This window comes from Engystomops pustulosus, chromosome 1, assembly GCF_040894005.1.
Source record: "Engystomops pustulosus chromosome 1, aEngPut4.maternal, whole genome shotgun sequence".
In the NCBI taxonomy this organism is placed as follows: Eukaryota; Metazoa; Chordata; class Amphibia; order Anura; family Leptodactylidae; genus Engystomops; species Engystomops pustulosus.
In genome coordinates, this window is record NC_092411.1 from 170,248,703 (window position 1) to 170,270,200 (window position 21,498).

The 21,498-nt window shown below is 41.2% G+C and overlaps 1 protein-coding gene across 3 annotated transcripts in view; it reads right to left on the minus strand.

The window, feature by feature from the left end:
* Nucleotides 1-1,005: 1,005 nt before the first annotated feature.
* The window catches only part of NRTN (neurturin), a 488,581-nt gene continuing 468,088 nt past the window's right edge, over nt 1,006-21,498 (minus strand). For all 3 annotated transcript variants that reach the window (XM_072113848.1, XM_072113846.1, XM_072113847.1), the window contains one exon: nt 1,006-1,576. In XM_072113848.1, coding sequence (XP_071969949.1) covers nt 1,143-1,576 — 434 coding nt within the window. In that variant the 3' untranslated portion in view covers nt 1,006-1,142. The remainder of the gene's footprint in view (nt 1,577-21,498) is intronic.

Below are 21,498 nucleotides of genomic sequence, written 5' to 3' on the forward strand. Positions count from 1 at the left end.
CTGCCAGGCTAGTCACTATATACATTCTGCATGCATACGTGTTCTGTGGATTTACTTGTAACAATCTCACCAGATTTACTGCTAAATTACTTAATGAGAGTACACAACTGTTTATAAGAACTGTGGGCAACTTAAATGTGACTCAAGCTTCAGGGCTGATATAGCATAATGTTAGCCTCCATCCACTTCACTGCTGCTGAAGAAGAATTTTGACAAGCATCTTCAGAACAGATAATACCATAATTCTTGAAAGGAAATGATGAGGAACCCAATAGGGCCATTATTCTGTTTGTTTCACAATTTGGTAAAAATCATTATAACATCAGAGTTACACTTTAAATAAACAGTGTAGCCCAGTGAACTAAGCTGTTTTTGTAACTCCTGAACTTATGGTAACTGTGCGGCTTACCAAAACCTACATGGATCTTCTTTCCCTGCACTATAATGGAATACAACTAATGAAGATGGTGGTGAGTTGACTATTTTTAAATAACTTTTTGTGCAACTGGGCAGCTTACTCTTCTACAATGTTTCTGTAACTGCTATGTACCTTTATAGAAGACATTTTGCTGTTTCTATAACTCCCAACCATTAAAGGAAATGCATATTTAGTCATTGCCATAAGTTTTTACATCTGCAGTCTAAATTTTGGCACTGATATACTGAGACCACTTCATTTGGTGTACAGAGATTTCTACTTCATCTAGGTGCAAAGTATTTAATAAATTTGGTACATAATTTCCGAGACCTACTTTTGACAAAGAAAAGAAAGTGATGTAGAAACAGAGTGAAACCTACAAATAGTCTACTCAAATCAGTCTAGTCCACATGCAAATAAATATATTGCCAACTTGATTACTCAGATTTTTTATCATGTTTTATTGCCATAACTATGGTTAGGTATCGTGTGGTTATTCTGGTTGTTGACATAAAACCTCTAATTCCTCTACCACCTAGTTCTAGAGTCATATATAAAAAATTATTATTCTTACAAAGAGTCATATCCCAATGTACACAATTTAATGAGGTAGAATTAAAGAATGGCGATCTCCTGTCTTCATGAGATAAAGCCTTTAAAGGTTGTAGTGTTATTATTTTCTTCCGTAGAAATAAATCAGTTTTGGTTTCATCCTTGTTACATGTCAAACACAGCCACAATCCTTAGCTGAGACTTCTTTGATAGTATGATAATAATTTTTGGCATCCAAAAAAGAAATATCATCATCATATGCTAGTGGCCGGCAACAAGGTTTGGCTCTTACTTTCTCTTTTTTTATCTTCTTTTTGCCTCTGATGCTCTGAAGAGAAAGGTCGTAATTGCGAACAGCTGCTTCACAGTTACCACTGCAATAGCGGAACAGAACAGTTTCATCGGATATGTATCCAAGACCAAGCTCGCTTACTCGCACTTCAAGCTCCTTTATGGTGCAAGGCTGTTTGCGAACTCTGGCTCTCTTCATTCTGGCAACATTCCTGGGGTCGTCACCAGAGTGTATTGATTGGCTGTATCTCTCTACAAGAGTAGATACAAGTTCTTGTATCTCGCCTTGAGTGTAACTCTCAAAAAGGGCAGTGTCTAAAACAAAATATAAATATCATTAACATATGATTGTAATTCAAAAAAATAATAATAAGTTAATAAAATTAGCACCGGCATAAAACATATGAAATTCAATCTAATTTAAATTTGACATAAACACAGCAATATTATTGTTTAGCTTAAATTCATTATATTGTTTCCACTTCTCATTCATTGTAGTCTGTAGTGTTTGTATATTGTAGAACTATAGCACAGCACAGGAACCTGTAATCATCATTAAACTTATAAACTATCACCTCAGGTAGGGTGAATTGTCCATTTTAACAATCCTTTTTTAATAAAATGCAAATGAGCGGAAGAGATAAGTCAGGCTGTGAGGCTTGTGATGGAGTGCCGCATTAGACGCCCTTGTCTGGGGCTCTTTTCCACCTATAACCATGCTTTTATATCATATTATAGATTAGCATGTTTCTATAAACCACATTAAGATTGTGTGCTACAGACACAGAGATACTGTATGGGCAATTAAAGAAATGGTCGGGACTTGGATCTTCACATTCCCAAATATGTTTTTCACTTCCCATATCATAGGCATACAGTAGTTCTAGGTATTTTAGTGGACAAGATAGTGGCATCTGAAATTTAGCTGTGTATTCCCTTCCTATTCCCTTTCCTATTTTTTGATAGGAAAATGGGCAAGCTTTTTGTACTACCCTGACCATTATAAATCCAAAACATATATACCCTGTATTCTTTGGATTACCACTATCATGGAAAAATTTTTCATAGCATGTGGACTAAACCTAACTAACTTCCCCAGCTAGGAACATGAAACTAGACAGAGATCTAGATATTCATATTTTCTCACTCTCCTACCCCATAAAACCTTTTAAAGTGGCCGCTGGAAATCCCACTCAGAGCGCAATAAACTGGAAAGATTTATTTCATACCAAATTTTTGGACCTGCTGGCAATCACAGAAATATGGATCCAGGAAGATGACAATGCCTTTGATACTGCTCTGTCCTATTTCTCTCACTTCTCTTATACTGGAGAATAGGCAGGGAGGAGGTGTTAGCATACTTCTAACTCTACACTTTTCATCTCATTCCTGTACCCTGTCTCATTTTATCTTCTTATGAGGTCCACATCCTCAGGTTTTTCTATCCAGTGAGTAGCTGTGGTTTACCATCCTCCTAGCTCACCAACTTTGTCCAGTTCTTGACCAACTTTGTATTCTGTGAGATACCAACCCTCATCATGAGAGACTTTAACATCTCTATTAACAACCAGATATCCCCTTCTGCCTCACAGCATCTATCACTAACTTCCTCTTTAAAGAAAATGTACTATTTGATTTCATGCATTACGAACCAAACATAACTTGAGAATGTTGTAGCTACACTGATGCAAAATAATATCTTGTTTAATCCTTGAGTTGAGTTTTGCTGATAACACAATTATAACATTCAGGAGCTTGGGGAAGCTGGATCCACATTACACATGGGGCCTATCTAAAAGACAAAATTAACTGTATCTGACAAGAAATTTCTAACTCCATTAGTTCCATGAATCTCTTTACTTCTGGGACCTCAACCTGTTCATTCTCTTCCTTTAAACCATTGAAAGAAGAAGTATCCAGGCTCCTCTCTCCAGCTTGCCCAACCAACTGTATCAGAGACCTTATTCCCCCAAGTCATTTTCTGCAGCAGTCTCATACCTCACTAAAATTTTTAACCTCTCTCTTTTGGTGTCTTTCCCTCCCTCCCTTACAAACATACACAATAATTGTTTATAAATTCGGAACGCTTTAACATATCCTGCTGATTTTGAGAGTATTTTCTCGTGACACATTGTACTTCATGTTAGTTGTAAAATTTAAGTGATAAGTTTTGCGTTTCGTTCTGAAAAAAAGTGGAAATTTTGCAAAAGTTTGTAAAAATTCTTCAGTTTCCAAGTTTGAAATGTTCCGCTTTCAAAACAGGAAGTAAAACTACCAAAAAAGCTTGATAACTAACATTTACGGAATGTCTGCTTTATGCTGAGATGATATTTTATGCATCCTCTCAGTTTTTCTAGGGTGTTATGAGGCGCAGAACTTTAGGTGCCATTTTTCTCATTTTCATGAAAATTGCCAAAACTCACATTTTGAGGGACAACTCAGATTTCAAGTGACTTTGAAAGGCCTAAATAATAGTAAAATCCCATAAATTATAATTATAAAAAATTCACCCCTCAACGTATGTAGAACAACTTCTATTAAGTCTATTAACCCTTTAAGTGTTTCACATGGGTTAAAATAATATGGACCTGCGATTTAGAAACTTTAGATTTTTTTTGGAAAATACATTCATTTAGGCCAAATCTGACAGTTTCATAATAAATTAATTAATGAAACACTCTGCAACATTTGAGGCCCAATTTCTCCCCAGTGTAGCGATAGCCCATATGTGGTGGTAAACTTTTGTACGGGCGCACGGACGGGCACAGAATAGAAGCCGCGCCATTCACAGCAGATTTGTATTGTCACATTCTTTTTGGTAATGTGAACTTTTGAGGGCTTATTATTTACAGGATGAGATACAATGTATAGATAATTTATTTTGGGGGTCTATAGCTTATTCATGAGATTTTATTAACTATTTCAAGGGGGACACAAACAAAATCATCAATTTTTATTTAGGATTTTTAGCATTCCCCCCCCTCTCACCATAACGAAAAAATAATATTATATCTTTATTCTCTGGTTCACTACGATTGCGGTGATACCTCATTTATATAGTTTTTCTTTGCTCAATTTTACTGAGCAAAACCAATATTGGAGAAATCGAATTGTTTTTACTATCAATTTTTCAGGGCCATAACTTCTGTATTTTCTGTTGTCAGATCTGGTGGAGGCCTTATTTTTTGCGAAAAGAGTTGTTCTTTTCAGTCATATTATATTAGGGAATGGTTTTTTTTGAACACTTTTTAGAACATTTTTTGTGATGGTGTTTGATGGAAAATTGTATATTACGTTAGTTTTCCGTGTTTTTTTTTTTTTACGTCGTTCACCGAGCAGGTTCAATATTTAGATTTGTACCTATTAATATGGACGCGGTGATATCAGATATGTATGTTTTTTTGTGTTTTATATACTTTATTTGCATTTTATGTGTAACTGGGGAGCTTATGGGACTTTTATTGTATTTATTTAATCATATTATAAAATGACTTAATCTTTTTTCTTTTCACTTTTTTTAAATTTTCTACTTCTTGGCTTGAACAAGTTTCAGTAGGCCTAATAATTTACTCTTCTTGAAACTCCAACCCACAAGATTGCGGAGGTTATTCATCCACAGCGAGTTATGTGTATCTGTCTATTACAGTATTTTTATATTTGGTTGTACAACTAAAATACTGTTTCTTGTTCTCCTCATGTTATGCCTGCCCCCAACCCCAGGTGGCAGATGGTGGTTCAAAAAACAACTAAACGCATAAATGTCCAAGGTCTGAATAGCCCTAATAAAAGGTCCCTAATATGGCAAGAAAATAAGTGCAATAAAATGTGCTGCTTACAGGACACCCACATGAGTGAGCTCAACCCCGAAAAATCAGCGATCAGCGTGAGACTACAGGTCAAGCTTATCAATACCATCCTCAAAGCAGATACATTATCACTATCTGTGAAGTTAACAACACACTACTCACTCTAGTCAACATATACGCTCCCAACAAAAGACAACACAGATTTTAAAACAAGACTAACTAAAATTTGTAAAGTACAAAGTACACCCCTTTTATGTGGAAATTTTTAATGCCACAGTACAACCAGAAAGTTACTCTACATCACAACCAAAAACCATACTCACTGTACACAACACTGTGGAACAACGTCCTCTTTGACATATGGAGAGTCCACCACACACCTTAGAAAGGACTATACCTTTTTTCCCACAGACATAACATTCGGACAAGAAAATGCATGTTCTGGCAAGAGCACTCCTTCTCAGACAATATCGAACGCACTTCCATTGGAGTTATAAATTGGTCTGGCCATGCACCAGTATTTCTCACTCTCTCTGAGACTCATCCAAATATAACGCCTAAATCTGGAAGACAGATATGAAAATATAGTAATGCAACATGCTTCTACTTAAAGCAGCAATAACTGCATTCTTTAAATGTAATGACAGCAGAGGAGTTAAATTTTCCTCTGTATGGATTACCCACAAAGGGCAAGTTACAGAAGAAATAATAAATCTGTAGCAAAGCCAAAAAAGCAAAAAATAAAGAGATAAACGAAATAACCCAAAAATAAACCAATTAGAAACTCTAAACAAAGCCAAATACTCATATGCTACCACAGTAGAACTAGAAGACCAAAGACCACCTGCGAATTTGTTAGATAAATACAAAAAAGATATACACTTTCCAAAAACCAAATACTACTCACAAGACCAAACCGCAGCAGCCCTACTAACCAATAGACTAAGGGCCCATATGGGGGACAAATTTACAGACGCATATAAGTCCTCCATAGTTGTTTATAACGCCCGACCTCCGTACGGTGAGCACAGCGTATGCTCACCATACCTTACTCCCAAAAAAGATAGAGAGTGCTCTTTGGGCATAAGAAGAGCTGTGCACCATTATTCTCTATGGAGAGGGGAGGGGTGAGCAGCGCTCGCTTCTCCTCCTCTCCAGCGCACCTGAAGTGTGCATGCACCCTTAAACAAAAGACACTAAAATAAAGAATACCCCACTTAAAACACTTTGAAGGCTAATGCCTTCAAGGACTACTACCAAAAATTATACAATTTATCCTCTGACACCCTCACCAAATATACAGAAAATTTCCTAACAAATCTAAACCTACCTCAAATCACCCCAGACCACTTACAACAAACAGACATCCCTTTCGCCCTAACAGAAATTCAAAACACAATAAAAAGTCCCCAAAGCCATAAAGCACTGATTGCTTCCATGGCAGCCCTGGGGTCCTATGAAGGTCTCCAGGACTGCCGGCAGTAGGTGTCTGTTAGGTCGTGCTTTCAGCAGAATCTTACACAGTGCCCGTCAGCCTATGAAGAATGCATAGGCTGACTATGTAATATGCTGCAATACATTAGTACTGCAGTATATTACAATGACCAATTGATGTAAACACTGGGACAAAGTATTTTTGTATTTACAATTTCTTTAATTTAACTTTTTTTTATACTAAAATAAATGAATAAAGATACCCTAATGCCTCTTTAAATATAAAAATCAAATTTTACATAAAAAAGTGAAAATCACCACAAAACACTACTTGCAATAAAACTATAACGATTCACTTAGATAGTGCGCCCGATTTCCTAAATGTGTCGCTTCCCCGATCACTTCTGTCGGAGTTCACCATCTTCCTCCCGGTGTATGTAAGTGTATGTCTTGCGACAGAATTTTTAAGTTCAATCCCACGGTTTGTCCGAATCCGTCGGATCGTCCGGCGGCCCTCCTCCCTGCTAAATACCTGTCCAAGCGCCACAATCCCTAAAAATGTGAGAAAACCTGCCGAAATGCGGCTGCGGGACCCTTAGTAAATAAGCCCATATGTGTTGCACACTTATCTCCAGGAGCTGCACACAGCCACAGGACTGATCCAACATAAGTCCAACAATTAAAGCATGTGAAGTTATTCTGCTTTTTCCTTTTAATCAATTGATTTCGATATAGTAGTTATCACTTCTCCTCCAGTACAAATTCTAATCCTCCGATTAGAATACAGACGGTCCCCTACTTAAGAACACTCGACTTACATACGACCCCTAGTTACAAACGGACCTCTGGATATTGGTAATTTATTGTACTTTAGTCCTAGGCTACAATAAACAGCTGTAACAGTTATCAAAGGAGTCTGTAATGAAGCTTTATTGTTAATCCTGATTCTTATGACAACCCAACATTTTTAAAATCCAATTGTCACAGAGACGAAAAAAGTTCTGGCTGGGATTACAATGATAAAATATACAGTTCCGACTTACATACAAATTCAACTTAAGAAGAAACCTACAGACCCTATCTTGTATGCAACCCGGCGACTGCCTGTAAACCGTCATTCAGCCGGCTATTGCTGCGTTTCTTTGTGTATCCTCCTTCGTTCTAGCGGATTGCTGGAAGAAATTCACATGCAGATAACGTAGAATATTCTTGCCACTCAGGATTTATTCAATATAAATATCTTCACAAACGATCATTAAACATGTGAATGTAAAATTTCCAAATGGGACGCCAGCTTCACATTACCGCAAAGGAGGATATACAAAGAAACGCAGCAATAGCCGGCTGAAAAGTGATTTATTCAAATCGGAGGATTCAGGAATTTGTACTGGAGGAGAAGGGATAACTACTACAGGCGGTCCCCTACTTAAGAACACCTGACTTACAAATGACCCCTAGTTACAAACGGCCCTCTGGATTTTGGTAATTTACTGAACTTTAGCCCTAGGCTACAATAAACAGCTATAACAGTTATTAAAGGTGTCTGCAACTAAGGTTTATTGTTAATCCTGGTTCTTATGACAACCCTGCATTTTTAAAATCCAATAGTCATAGGGACCCAAAAAATTTTGCCTGGAGCTACAATTATAAAGTATACAGTTCCCACTTACATACAAATTCAACTTAAGAACAAACCTGCAGAACCTATCTTCTACTTAACCCGGGGACCGCCTGTATATCAAAATCGATTGATTAAAAGGAAAAAGCAGTGGAAGAAAGCGATTTTGGAACTTCGCTCAGAATAACTTTGTACACAAAACACTACATGTTGGGTATCACCACGTCCGTAACAAACGATAGTATGAAATACAAAAAACCTGCAAGGAAGGATGCATGAAAAAGCATGCCAATATAAAGCAGACATTTGGGAAATGTTATTTATAAAGTTTGGGTTATTTTTATGGCAACAAAAGCTGCTAATAAGAGATATTGGAAATCACTAGAAGTTCCCCATGGCAATGAAGCTATAGCACAGGTTAACACAACCTGTCCATACAATAAAATACTGGCCTATCCAAAGAAATCCAAGACAGCACAAGACACACAGGCAATCCAAGACAGCCCAAGATGCATACATTGTCAGTAAAAGCATATGTTTATTAGATAGAAAATCTAAAAAAAACACATAAAAAAGTAGAAATACACATAGAATATAAAGGGCCCACATAAGGTTAAAATATATTTGGAGACTCACTGAATTCAATAGCCAAATTCCCTAGTATATATCAACAGAAATCAAACAAGGCTGAGCAAGAGGGCAGTATTAAAGTATATGTATACAGACCAAAAGAAGCCGATCCCCGACACGTGTTTCGCTTAGGACGCTTCATCAAGGGTATACCTTGACAAACATTTTTTATGTGCAGGACCTCCAGAATCAGTGGCGAGGCACACACATATAGCAGAGCTCCTGTCACCACTGATGCCGGAGCTACTGCGTGTGTGCAGAACTCCAATGGAGCAGTGAACAGCGATAGCATTGTGTAATTATGTTATTAATTTTTGCTTTTCCTTATATTTTCTCAATTGTATGTTTATTATAAAATCAATAGAAATTGATCAGTTAAAAAATAGCAATGTAATGAGGCATATTTTACAAAATATTATTAGAAGTAAATGTCTTTTAGAAAGGAGAACGTAGTACTAGAATAAAATTGATGTTTTACTTGTGCTCTTTACCTAATTTGTTAACTATCAATGCATCTCTTAATTTTCGTTTAGGTGCAAGTTTTGGCGCAAAATAACTCCAGTCACCCCCTGGCATAGAAATAGGAGAAAAAACCACTACCAAATTTATCAAGACATCAAAGGACATGTGCGTCAAAAAAAAGAACATTTTGCGACAAATGCAAATAAACCCCACTATTATGAGACAAACAAAAAAAAAATACAACAACAAACATTGAAGAAGAAGAACAACAAACAAGAACACGTGATCAATGCAGATAAAACAAAAATGGAATTGAACATAGACAACCAAGTCAGAGATAAATTGTTATGATGAACTGTAGGTTTTTTCCTAAGTTTTGCTCCTCCTTGTTATATGTATATCCAAACAGGTATATTATCGAAGTGTAACTGCAGACAATTTTTTCTTATTCCTGTTACAACTGTTTTTTGGGTTGTCTTGATGTGCTGAGTTATGGGTGATGGTGCACCTCCTCCTTGTTGTTCTCTGACCCTCTGTGTTTCCTCTGCCCCATGAATAGAAAATGTTAATTAATGTAGACATGGTGTCACCTTCTCATGTCTAGGATTATTTCAAAACTATACTTTATAGTCAGCCTTGTCATAATTCATAGTTTTCAACTTCTTGGTGATAAATCAATTATCAGCATTCTTAGATACGTCTAAGGTGTTCTGAGTGAGGAAATTAGGTATTAGAAAATTGGATCAAAGTTTCAGTATGATGTTCAGTATTGCTAGATTTGTAAATTCCTGTTGGAGAATATTGTAAATTTATTCTGGGCATATCTTCTCCTTAAGAAACTCCTGGGAGAAGATATGACATAACTAGGAAATATGTCCCCAACCCCACATCTTGTCATAGGTGTGACTTTGCATTGGAGAAACTTTCTAGAAATGTCCAGGGTTTTATAGGTTCTCCTCTGGGATCTCTTGGGTAATCAGTAAGTGGTATGTTTTTCTTTATTTTATCCCTTTTTATTTTACGGTTTTTCATTATATGTATGTCTGTTTATTCATTTTTGTAATCTATAAGCAAAGTAACCTTGCATAATAAACTGTCATTTAATAAGTCTCCTTGTGACAATATTCTTTCCAATATCTTTAGAGTGGTAAATTACTGTTTAGCCGTGTTACCCTGTGTTTGTCTGTATGCTAGCTGTTAGCAGGTGAACCTTACAGTTACTATAGGAGCATGTATTTGTCTGTATATGTATGTTCCTGATTTAACTTCCTTTAACTTTTGAATAATTGATCTTTTAAGCCTGGGGTCTTAACCCAGGCTGAAATGAATGGAAGAAATATTTTCCTTTGTGAGAAAAGAGACACATATAATGACAAATTTGTCTGGAGATGATGCTAAACTGTATTTTTAATGACTACCGTGATAAATGTATCATTTAGACTACTCGGGTTGCTGTTGTCATCATGTATCATCATGAGTTACATTCTGAGCACTATGGGGCAGATTTATCAAGCTGTCTGAAAGTCAGAATATTTCTAGTTGTCCATGGTAACCAATCACAGCTCAGCTTTCATTTTACCAATGCTCATGAATATTTTAAAGGGGGGCATGTGCAACTAAGAACAATATGCCCCTATGTGTATGACCAGTTCCCCAACATACAAAACATGAGCTGCAGTGGATGACACATCCCAAAAAAACATGGAAAAAACGGAGGCTGCCTCTGCTACTCTGGTGAGAAGGCCACCTCTCTCCCTGCGAAGGAAGGATGTGACATCACAACAATAACCAAGCCTTTCCCAGGGAAGCATTAAGGTTTCTATACTCCCAAACAATGGGGAAAAAGCAGATGTGTGGCACAACTAACACATGAGCTCTGGTTGTGACTGGTACAGTTTCAAAGTTGCTGGCCTTTGGAAAGATACCATTCTGGACAGCTTCTAAATTTGGTGACTTTCGTACAATATGACATAGACTTTACAACTTTTCCAGGCAGGCCATCCTTGCCTTGCACAAACAGGTTGTAGAGAAAATAAGCTTCCTCTTCTCCTGCATCCATGTCGGGCTGGCACCACCAGTTTCAGCACAGCCATGGGGAAAAAGCAGCAGACCTTGCTCGAAATCTGTCTGGGAAAAATTCCCTTCCAACCCCTGAGTTACTCCCTGGATCAACTGAAGTAAATGACATAAACAAACTTTTAAAAAAACAGAAACATTTTAGAAAAAACAAAACTATTTGTTTCCAAGCCAAGTTAACACACACATCCCATGCTATGGTCCATGTCCTCATCTTAGTGGTGCAAAGCTTCCTGGGCAATTACGTAGACATGTTGGAGCTGCTGACAATGCAGAGAAACTTTGGCTTTACCCTCTAATACAATCCCTCTGTGACAATCAGCTGGAATTCCACATTACATATACTGGAAAAAGTACATGGGCAACATTTATAGTATCATAGTAAAAGAGTTTAGAAAAAGATATCAGTCCATCAAGTCCTTCCCGACCCCTAATATCGTGGTCCGAATAACTCCCTGGATCAACAGAAACTACTAACAAGAAGTTCTATTCCCATACAATGTTATATTATCCTTATAAGAAAAGAAAAACAGAAAAGCGCTTCCTGGTGCAAATAAATGTGAGGGACTGATATCTATGTGTCATGTTGTGCAAGCAGGCACAACGCTGTTTACTGCCTAAAGGATGCTGCCTCGTCCTAGCCAGCAGGATGGCCTCCGGATTAAAGAGATAATCGTAGTGATCCGTGGTACCGAAGATGAACTCCTGTTCCCTCCAGGTATAGAGTTGAAAAATGGACGTACGTTCTGGCGCTACCCGATTAAAAGATTATTTTGTAGGCATTCAAAGATTCTTAGCAACATGCCAATTTACTAACGAAAAAAATGATAAAATAATAAATATCTATAGATAAAAGACAATGCGTTTCGCGACACTATACTGGATGCTTCTTCAGGTCTGTGTTACATGTTAAAATATCACAGTTTTTAAACTTATAAAACCAAAATGATGTCACAATTACCTCAAAAAAAAATTATAAAACAAATTCATAGTAGTGAATACATGTATTTTTACCAAATTTCATAAACCAAAAAGCTTCAGTATCTAGACAGATCAACATATACAAAGGTTATCATAAAAGGAAAAACCCAACATTGTTTTCATGTGCATTACTGATCTCGTGATTGGAAGTGGGGAAGTAGACGCTCTGTCACAGGAGATAAACATTGCGGTAGGTTGCATAGCAACGCAGCCCTACGGAACCAGTGCGTCAACCTCCCGCTCGGGGCAGGACGGAGGCCCACATAGGACAAACAGAAAAGGTAAGATGTCGAGAGGTTATTCTGATTCAATTTCTATGAAAGTTAGTTTGTAAAAATAAGGATATGGTGGAGGTAACCATATATAACCATACTTACAATTCCAATGAAGATATCTAAATGTTTACACAATAGTTTCCGATATATCTCGTTCAGGCCGTCAGGACTTAGGGTATGCAATTTAAATATCCAGTATACTTCCCTTCTACAGAGGGTTTGAAAACGATGGTGTATGCTTTCTGGAATATGGTCAATTGGACTGATTTTCTTCAGTTTTGCGTTTTTTTGGTGTTTGCATAAGAAGTGCTTAGAAAGACCATGTTTTAAAAATCCCTATTTAATGTTATCCCTGTGGCCAGTGACATGATCATGAAGCTCCTGTGTGGTCCTACCAATATATTGTAGGCCACACGGACATTCTATGAGATATATCACAAAGCTGGATTGACATGTCCTATTTATTTTGATTGGAAATACTTCTTGTGTGCCGTTTGTTTTGAAGCAAGTAGCATTGTGGTTAATATTTGGACAACAAAGGCACAGTTTGTGTCCGCATTTTTTTATTTTTAGTGTGATGCTGTTTTTATTGCGATGCTGTTTTATTTGGTTTGGGGGTCAAAATATTTTTCAATGTAGAGGCCCGCCAATAGGTGATTATGGGTTTTTCGGGGATATTATTAATCTCCCTAGATTTTCTATTATATCTTGTCACAAAGTTTAAAGGGAAGTCTTTCTTTTGGGGCAGGAACAGCATTGCTTACTGGGGGACTCATTTTTGGACAGACATTCATGTTGGGCTAGTTTACATGTTCTCTGGTACGCATCTTTCAAAATTCATAGTGGGTACCCTTTTTCTATGAAAGCTTTTTCAAGATCGCAGCTTGTTCCTTAAATATAAGGGGATCAGTACAATTTTTCCTTACTCGTTTGTACTAGCTGTAAGGAATATTATCCTTCCATTTTTTATAATGGGCACTCTGATAGTTAAGGTAGCTATTTGTGTCCACCTTCTAAAAAAAAGTGGATGTGAAAATAGCTTTGTCTCTAGAATAAAGTGTAAGGTTCAGGAACGTTTTCAAGGTTTCCTAGTATTCTGCAGAGAAAGATATTCCCCAATTGTTCAAATTCAAATATTTTGTAAAAGATGCTGCATCCTCAGATGTCCCTCTTCAAATAAAAAACAGGTCATTTATGTAGCAACAGTAGTGATGTATAAATTGTTTGAGTGCCCATAAAGAGATAGCATACGCTGGTGCTAATTTTGTATCCAACGCGGTCCCGCACTTCCTCTCCAGATGTAATAATTATGCAATATGCAATAATTGAGTCCCAATTACAGAACCCCCTGGTGAGGTGTCAGGCCAGTCCACACATGGCGTATTTCTATATTTTTGCTTTGCTGTCTTTCAAGTAGCATAACACTTTTCATTTTTATCTACAGTGCAGGTTTAGGGCTTGTTTTTGTAGGGACTATGGGGCTTTTTTATTGATTTATTTATTCATTCATTATTTTAAGACTTTTTTTAACTTTAATTTATCATCTGATTGCTTCTTCATTATAATACCCCTCAATAAACCAGTTTGCCATGTTTTCCTTAAAACCCGAAGCCCAAACGAAAGCCCGTTAATCGGCTCCAGGGTTGTGGTTGCCAAACCTGCTGTGTACGGTATGGACCCGAACTTTGCACATCTACCATGAAGCGAGTTTAGAATCTCGCCTCAGGGCGACAGTGCCCCCTGCTGCTGGTGGAGGCAGCATTTTAGGACCTCTGCTACACCTGACCAACACAGCCCTGCTACACCTGATCAAAGCGGCCCTGCTACACCTGACCAATGCGGCCCTGCTACATCTGACCAACACGGCCCTGCTACACCTGCCCAACACGGCCCTCCTACACCTGACCAACTCGGCCCTGCTACACCTGACCAACTCGGCCCTGCTACACCTGACCAACTCGCCCTGCTACACCTTACCAACTCGCCCTGTTACACTTCAACAACTCAGCCCTGCTACACCTCACCAACAAGTTCCTGCTACACCTCACCTACACGCCCCTGCTACACCTCACCTACACGCCCCTGCTACACCTCACCAACACACCCCTGCTATACCTCACCAACTCGCCCTGCTACACCTCAACAACTCGGTCCTTCTACCCCTCAACAACTCGGCCCTGCTACACCTCACCTACACGCCCCTGCTACACCTCACCAACACGCCCCTGCTCTACTTAAACAACTGGTCCCTGCTAAACCTCACCAACTCAGCCCTGCTACACCTCACGTATTCGGCCCTGCTGCACCTCACCAACTCGGCCCTGCTACACCTGACCAACACAGGTGCCAAACATTTTGCCACACATAATAATGTTAATAAAAAGTGATCGTTAGGATGTACAATCCCTAAAATGGTATTGATGGAAGCATCGTCCTGTCCTGAAAAAATTATACTTTAAAAAGCTCTATAAGTATGAAAGTCCTACATATATGTTAGAATATTTGGTATCTCCATGATCTTATTGACCTAAAGATTAAAGGATAGATATCATTTGTAGTGCAAATGACAGCCATAAAACAGCCCATAAGAAAATGGCGCAATTGCATATTTTTTTACTGCAATTGAAATTTATTTCCAGCATGGATTATTAAATGCTGCTGCTACGAAGAATAAATTGTACTGCAGATTAGGCTGTGTTTAAACTGCATTTTTCTTCTCTGTTGTAATGCTATGGTGAGAGGATTCACAATGTATCCCACTCTATACGTCACGGGGATGGTGTGGTGGCGTCTTTTTGAATTCTCTCCAAAACTCCCAAGCCCGTCATTCTACCAATACTGTGACAGTTTAACAGAGGCAAACTATAATAATTACACCCATACTTTATATATCATTTAGTGTTCTTTTCAGTATCAAGGCACTATCAAAGTGCTGAGGGAGCAGGGGAAAGGGTGATACAATGTAACAGTCGGTAAAGACACATTTCAGAGGTGCTAGGTAGAAATGAGCGAACATACTCGTCTGAGCTTGATGCTCGTTCGAGCATTAGCGTACTCGAAACTGCTCGTTGCTCGGACGAGTATTTCGCCAGCTCGAGAAAATGGCATCTCCCGCCGTTTTGCTTTTTGGCGGCCAGAAACAGAGCCAATCACAAGCCAGGAGACTCTGCACTCCACCCAGCATGATGTGGTACCCTTACACGTCGATAGCAGTGGTTGGCTGGCCAGATCAGGTGACCCTGGAATAGACTAGCCCCTGCCCGCTCTGCTCGGATCATTCTCTGTCTGGATGCCGCTAGGGAGAGAGCTGCTGCTGGTCAGGGAAAGCGTTAGGGTGTTCAATTAGAATAGTGTTAGGCAGGAGTGATTCTACAAGAACCCAACAGCCCTTCTTAGGGCTACAATAACGTTTTATTTTACTTTTTTTTGTTTGCTTGTGGCTGGGCTTGCTGGCATTAGTAGTGCAGCTAGTACCATATTGTGAGGAATTTGCTGGGAGACTTGCGACCGTTGTGTTTAGCTCTTAGTGACACGCATATCCACCTCAAACACCGAAGTGGGACAATTTATTAGGGGTTTGATTAGAATTAGGCAGAGTCTGCTGATTTATTTTTTTTTACCTTTATTTCTTTTTATAGCTCAAAGTCATATTGCAAAGCAGTGTGCTTTCACTGTAGGCTAGAAAATAGCCATAGGAGAACCCCAACGGCTTACTTAGGCCTACAATAGCGTTATAATTTCCTTTCTTTTGTTTGCTTGTGGCTGGCCTTGCTGGCATTAGTAGTGCAGCTAGTACCATATTGTGAGGAATTTGCTGGGAGACTTGCGACCGTTGTGTTTAGCTCTTAGTGACACGCATATCCACCTCAAACACCGAAGTGGGACAATTTATTAGGGGTTTGATTAGAATTAGGCAGAGTCTGCTGATTTATTTTTTTTTTACCTTTATTTCTTTTTATAGCTCAAAGTCATATTGCAAAGCAGTGTGCTTTCACTGTAGGCTAGAAAATAGCCATAGGAGAACCCCAACGGCTTACTTAGGCCTACAATAGCGTTATATTTTCCTTTCTTTTGTTTGCTTGTGGCTGGGCTTGCTGGCATTAGTAGTGCAGCTAGTACCATATTGTGAGGAATTTGCTGGGAGACTTGCGACCGTTGTGTTTAGCTCTTAGTGACACGCATATCCACCTCAAACACCGAAGTGGGACAATGTATTAGGGGTTTGATTAGAATTAGGCAGAGTCTGCTGATTTTTTTTTTTTTACCTTTATTTCTTTTTATAGCTCAAAGTCATCAGGCACAGCACAAAATCCAGTTGTGTGCTGTCAGTGTAGGTTAGAAACTAGCCATAGCAATAGGATAGCATCGTTTTGTTTAAAAAAAAAAAACACAAAAAAAAAAAGTGAAGTTTACACTTTAATTTTGAAAATGTTTAACCCGAGGGCTAGGGGTAGAGGACGAGGGCGTGGACGTGGGCGTCCACCTACTGCAGGGGTCAGAGGCCGTGGTCCTGGGCGGGGTGAGACACCACCTGCTGATGAGGGAGCAGGGGAACGCCGCAAAGCTACACTCCCTAGGTTCATCATGTCTCAAGTTACTGGGACTCGTGGTAGAGCACTGTTGAGGCCAGAACAGTGCGAAGAGGTGATATCGTGGATTGCGGACAATGCTTCTAGCCATTTGTCCACCAGTCAGTCTTCCACGCAGTCCACCCATCAGCACTCCTCCAGCTCGTCCACCTCAGCCTCCTTCCCCCCAGTCTGCCCCCTCCCAGCAAAATTTGGCATTTGAACCGGCATACTCTGAGGAACTGTTTTCTGGACCCTTCCCACAGTCACAAACCACTTGTCCGGTTGCTGCTGAGCAATTTTCCGATGCCCAGGATTTCCATCGGTCGCAGTCTGTGGGTGATGATGACATTATTGACGTAGTGGAAGAAGTGTGTAAAGAGGTGTCGGATGATGAGGAGACACGGTTGTCAGACAGTGGTGAAGTTGTTGTCAGGGCAGGAAGTCCGAGGGGGGAGCAGACTGAGGGATCGGAGGATGATGAGGTGACAGACCCAAGCTGGGTTGATAGGCCCGGGTGAACACAGTGCTTCTGAGACGGAGGCGAGTCCTATAGCAGAACAGGTTGGAAGAGGCAGTGGTGGGGCCAGACGGAGAGGCAGGGCCAGAGCTGCTGCATCAGTGCCAAATGTTGCCCGTAGTCAAGCTACCGTGGTGAGGGCTAGATTTTCAGAAGTTTGGAGGTTCTTTAAAGAAACACCGGATGACCGACGGACTGTGGTGTGCAACCTTTGCCAAACCAGGATCAGCAGGGGTTCCACCACTATTAGCTTAACTACCACCAGTATGCGCAGGCATATGAATGCTAAACAACCCACTCAATGGCACCAAGCCCGTTCAACTCCGGCCGGGCACACCACTGCTCCTTCCCCTGTGTCATCTGCTAGTCAGCCCCCTGCCCAGGACCACGGCCCAAACACCTCCCGTGCGAAAACCCCATCTTTGCCTCCACGATCCTCCACAGCATCCACCAGCATTCAGCTCTCCATACCCCAGACGCTGGAGCGCAAAAGGAAGTATAGCGCAACCCACCCACACGCCCAAGCCCCAACGTCCACATCTCCAAGTTGCTTAGCCTGGAGATGCTGCCCTATAGGCTGGTAGAGATCGAGGCCTTTCGAAACCTCATGGCGGCGGCCGCCCCTCGGTATTCGGTCCCCAGCCGCCACTACTTTTCCCGATGTGCCGTCCCAGCCCTGCACAAGCACGTGTCAGAGAACATCATCCGTGCCCTGACCAACGCCGTTTCTGACAAGGTCCACCTGACCACAGACACGTGGACGAGTGCTGCTGGGCAGGGCCACTATATATCGCTGACGGCACATTGGGTTAACTTGGTGGAGGCTGGGACCGAGTCTGACCCTGGGGCTGGTCATATACTGCCGACGCCGAGGATTGCGGGGCCTACCTCGGTCCAGGTCTCAAAGGCCTACTATGCCTCCTCTTCCTCCCACCCCTCCTCCACCTCCGAATTACCATCCGTGGGCATGGCGCCATCAGTCGGTAGCTCTAGGCACAGCAGCAGTGCCGTCGCTAAGCGACATCAGGCGGTGCTCAAACTGCTGAGCCTAGGCGATAAAAGGCACACCGCCCAAGAGCTATTACAGGGCATCACGGCGCAGACTGATCTGTGGCTGGCACCGCTGAACCTGAAGCCAGGCATGGTTGTGTGTGACAACGGCCGTAACCTGGTGGCGGCTCTGCAACTCGGCAGACTGACACATGTGCCATGCCTGGCCCATGTGTTAAATCTCATAGTTCAGCGTTTCCTCAAGACATACCCCAATCTGTCTGATTTGCTCACGAAGGTGCGCCGCATCTGTGCGCATTTCAGGAAGTCCAGCACAGATGCTGCCACTCTCAGGGCAGCGCAGCGCAGAGTTTACCAGCAGCGCAGAGCGATTGTAGACTGCCAGATGTCAAATTCCACCAGAACTGGTAGTCAGGTCAGTCAGCTTCCTCAAGTCTACAATGAGGAGTGGACGTGGATGTCTGATATCTGTCAGGTGCTGAGTAACTTTGAGGAGTCAACACAGATGGTCAGTGGCGATGCCGCCATCATCAGCCTCACCATCCCGCTGCTTGGCCTGTTGAAAAACTCTCTGGTAAGCATGAAGTTGGAAGCTTTGCGCTCGTCACAAGAGACGGGGGAAGAAGATTCCCTTGTTGATAGCCAAAGCACCCTTAGGTCTGTTTCTCAGCGCATATCGGAGGAGGTGGAGGAGGATGAGGAGGAAGAGGAGGAGAATGTTGGCGAGACAGAAGAGGGGACCATTGTTCAGTCCTTCACTGTTCAGCGTGTATGGGCAGAAGAAGAGGAGTTGGAGGAGTTGGAGGAGGAGGAAATGGGCAGTCAGGCCAGTGAGGGGAGTGAATTCTTGCGCGTTGGGACTCTGGCGCATATGGCAGATTTCATGCTAGGCTGCCTATCCCGTGACCCTCGCATTCAAAGAATTTATTCCAGCACCGATTACTGGGTATTCACTCTCCTGGACCCACGGTACAAGCAAAATCTTTCCACTCTCATCCCTGGAGAGGAAAGGAGTGTGAGAATGCATGAATACCAGCAGGCCCTGGTGCACAAGCTGAAACAGTATTTCCCTTCTGACAGCGCTAGCGGCAGAGGGCGTTCTTCTGCGGGACAAGTAGCGAGGGAGAGTAGGCGAGCAGGCAGCTTTTCCAGCACTGGCAGGGGTACGCTTTACAAGGCCTTTGCCAGTTTTATGTCACCCCAGCAAGACACTGTCACCTGTCCCCAGTCTCGGCAGAGTAGGGCTGATCTTTACAGAAAGATGGTGAGGGAGTACGTAGCTGACCATACCATTGTCCTAAATGATCACACAGCTCCCTACAACTACTGGGTTTCAAAGCTGGACATGTGGCACGAACTGGCGCTGTACGCCTTGGAGGTTCTTGCCTGCCCTGCCGCTAGCGTGTTGTCCGAGCGGGTTTTCAGTGCAGCTGGTGGCATCATCACCGATAAGCGTACACGCCTGTCGACTGACAGCGCTGACAGGCTGACGCTTATCAAGATGAATAAAGCCTGGATTTCTCCGCATTTTCATTCTCCACCAGGTAAAAGAAGCTCAACCTGAATAATGTATGCACTCCTCCTCCTCATTGTCCTCCTTCTCCTCCTCTTTGTACACTAAAGCATAGGAAACTGGCTATTTTTTGGCTCTGGCTCTAGCTATAGTACTCTATGTATTTAATTTTTCTGGAGGGCCACCTACCCAGTCCTCTGTTTTAAGCAATTTTTGGGAGTGCCACATACAGGCACTCAATCTATTTAATTTTTCTGGAGGACCACCTACCTGCTCCTCTGGTTTGAAAACTTTTTTGGACTGCCACATACAGGCACTCAATTTATTTAATTTTTCTGGAGGACCACCTACCTGCTCCTCTGGTTTGAAAACTTTTTTGGACTGCCACATACAGGCACTCAATTTATTTAATTTTTCTGGAGGACCACCTACCTGCTCCTCTGGTTTGAAAACTTTTTTGGACTGCCACATACAGGCACTATCCAAATTAAATTGTCTCCATAGCAGCCTCCACATGTCGTCTTTTTAGCTGGCTCCACACGTTGTCTCCATTGCTACCTCCACACGTCATCGCCATAGCTGCCTCCAAAAGTCGTCCTTATAGCTGCCTCCATACATGGTCCCCTTATCAAACGAGCTGTGTTAGGCAGAATTTTGGGTTGTTTTTATGGCTTCCACATCAAACTTGTTAACTTTGTCGCCACCCTGCTGTGTAATCCACAAAATATACTGGCAAATTTTTATAATTTACCGATATTATTTCAGCGCTTCTTGCGCATCTGTTTACATTCCCCTCACCCGCAATATCCTAAACTTATAAGAACGCTACTACACTTGATCTTATACAAAAGGTTCTTAGAAGTGCTGTTTGGGGAGTAGCCTAGAGACAGGGGCTTGGATTGGCGAAAGCTCGCCTGGCAGCGGAGCGCCAGCTCCATCTCAAGATCCAACTAACATAGTTTTAACTGGGACTTTTTATTTATTTATTTATATATTTATATTGTCTTAATCAATTGATTTTATCAATAAAACTACCAGTTGGACACAATTTTTTGCCTCTCTGGGTTGTTGCCTGAGCGCCCTGCTTAGCTCATTTTTTTCTGTATATTGACTTTACTTTACCGGCATCACCCCGGTGACCGGTTACCTTTGAGCTTTGGGAGCTGCCTACTAAACGCCTGAGAGACTAGTGTCCTTCTGCTATACTGTATTGGACCATCACCTCGGACCAACCCCTAACTCTGGACCTCTAGCATATGCTGGATTTACTCCGGACCCCAGGTTGGGCTCTTATATGCATCAAACCAAGTGTTAATAAGGTGAGCATATCATCTGTTAAATAC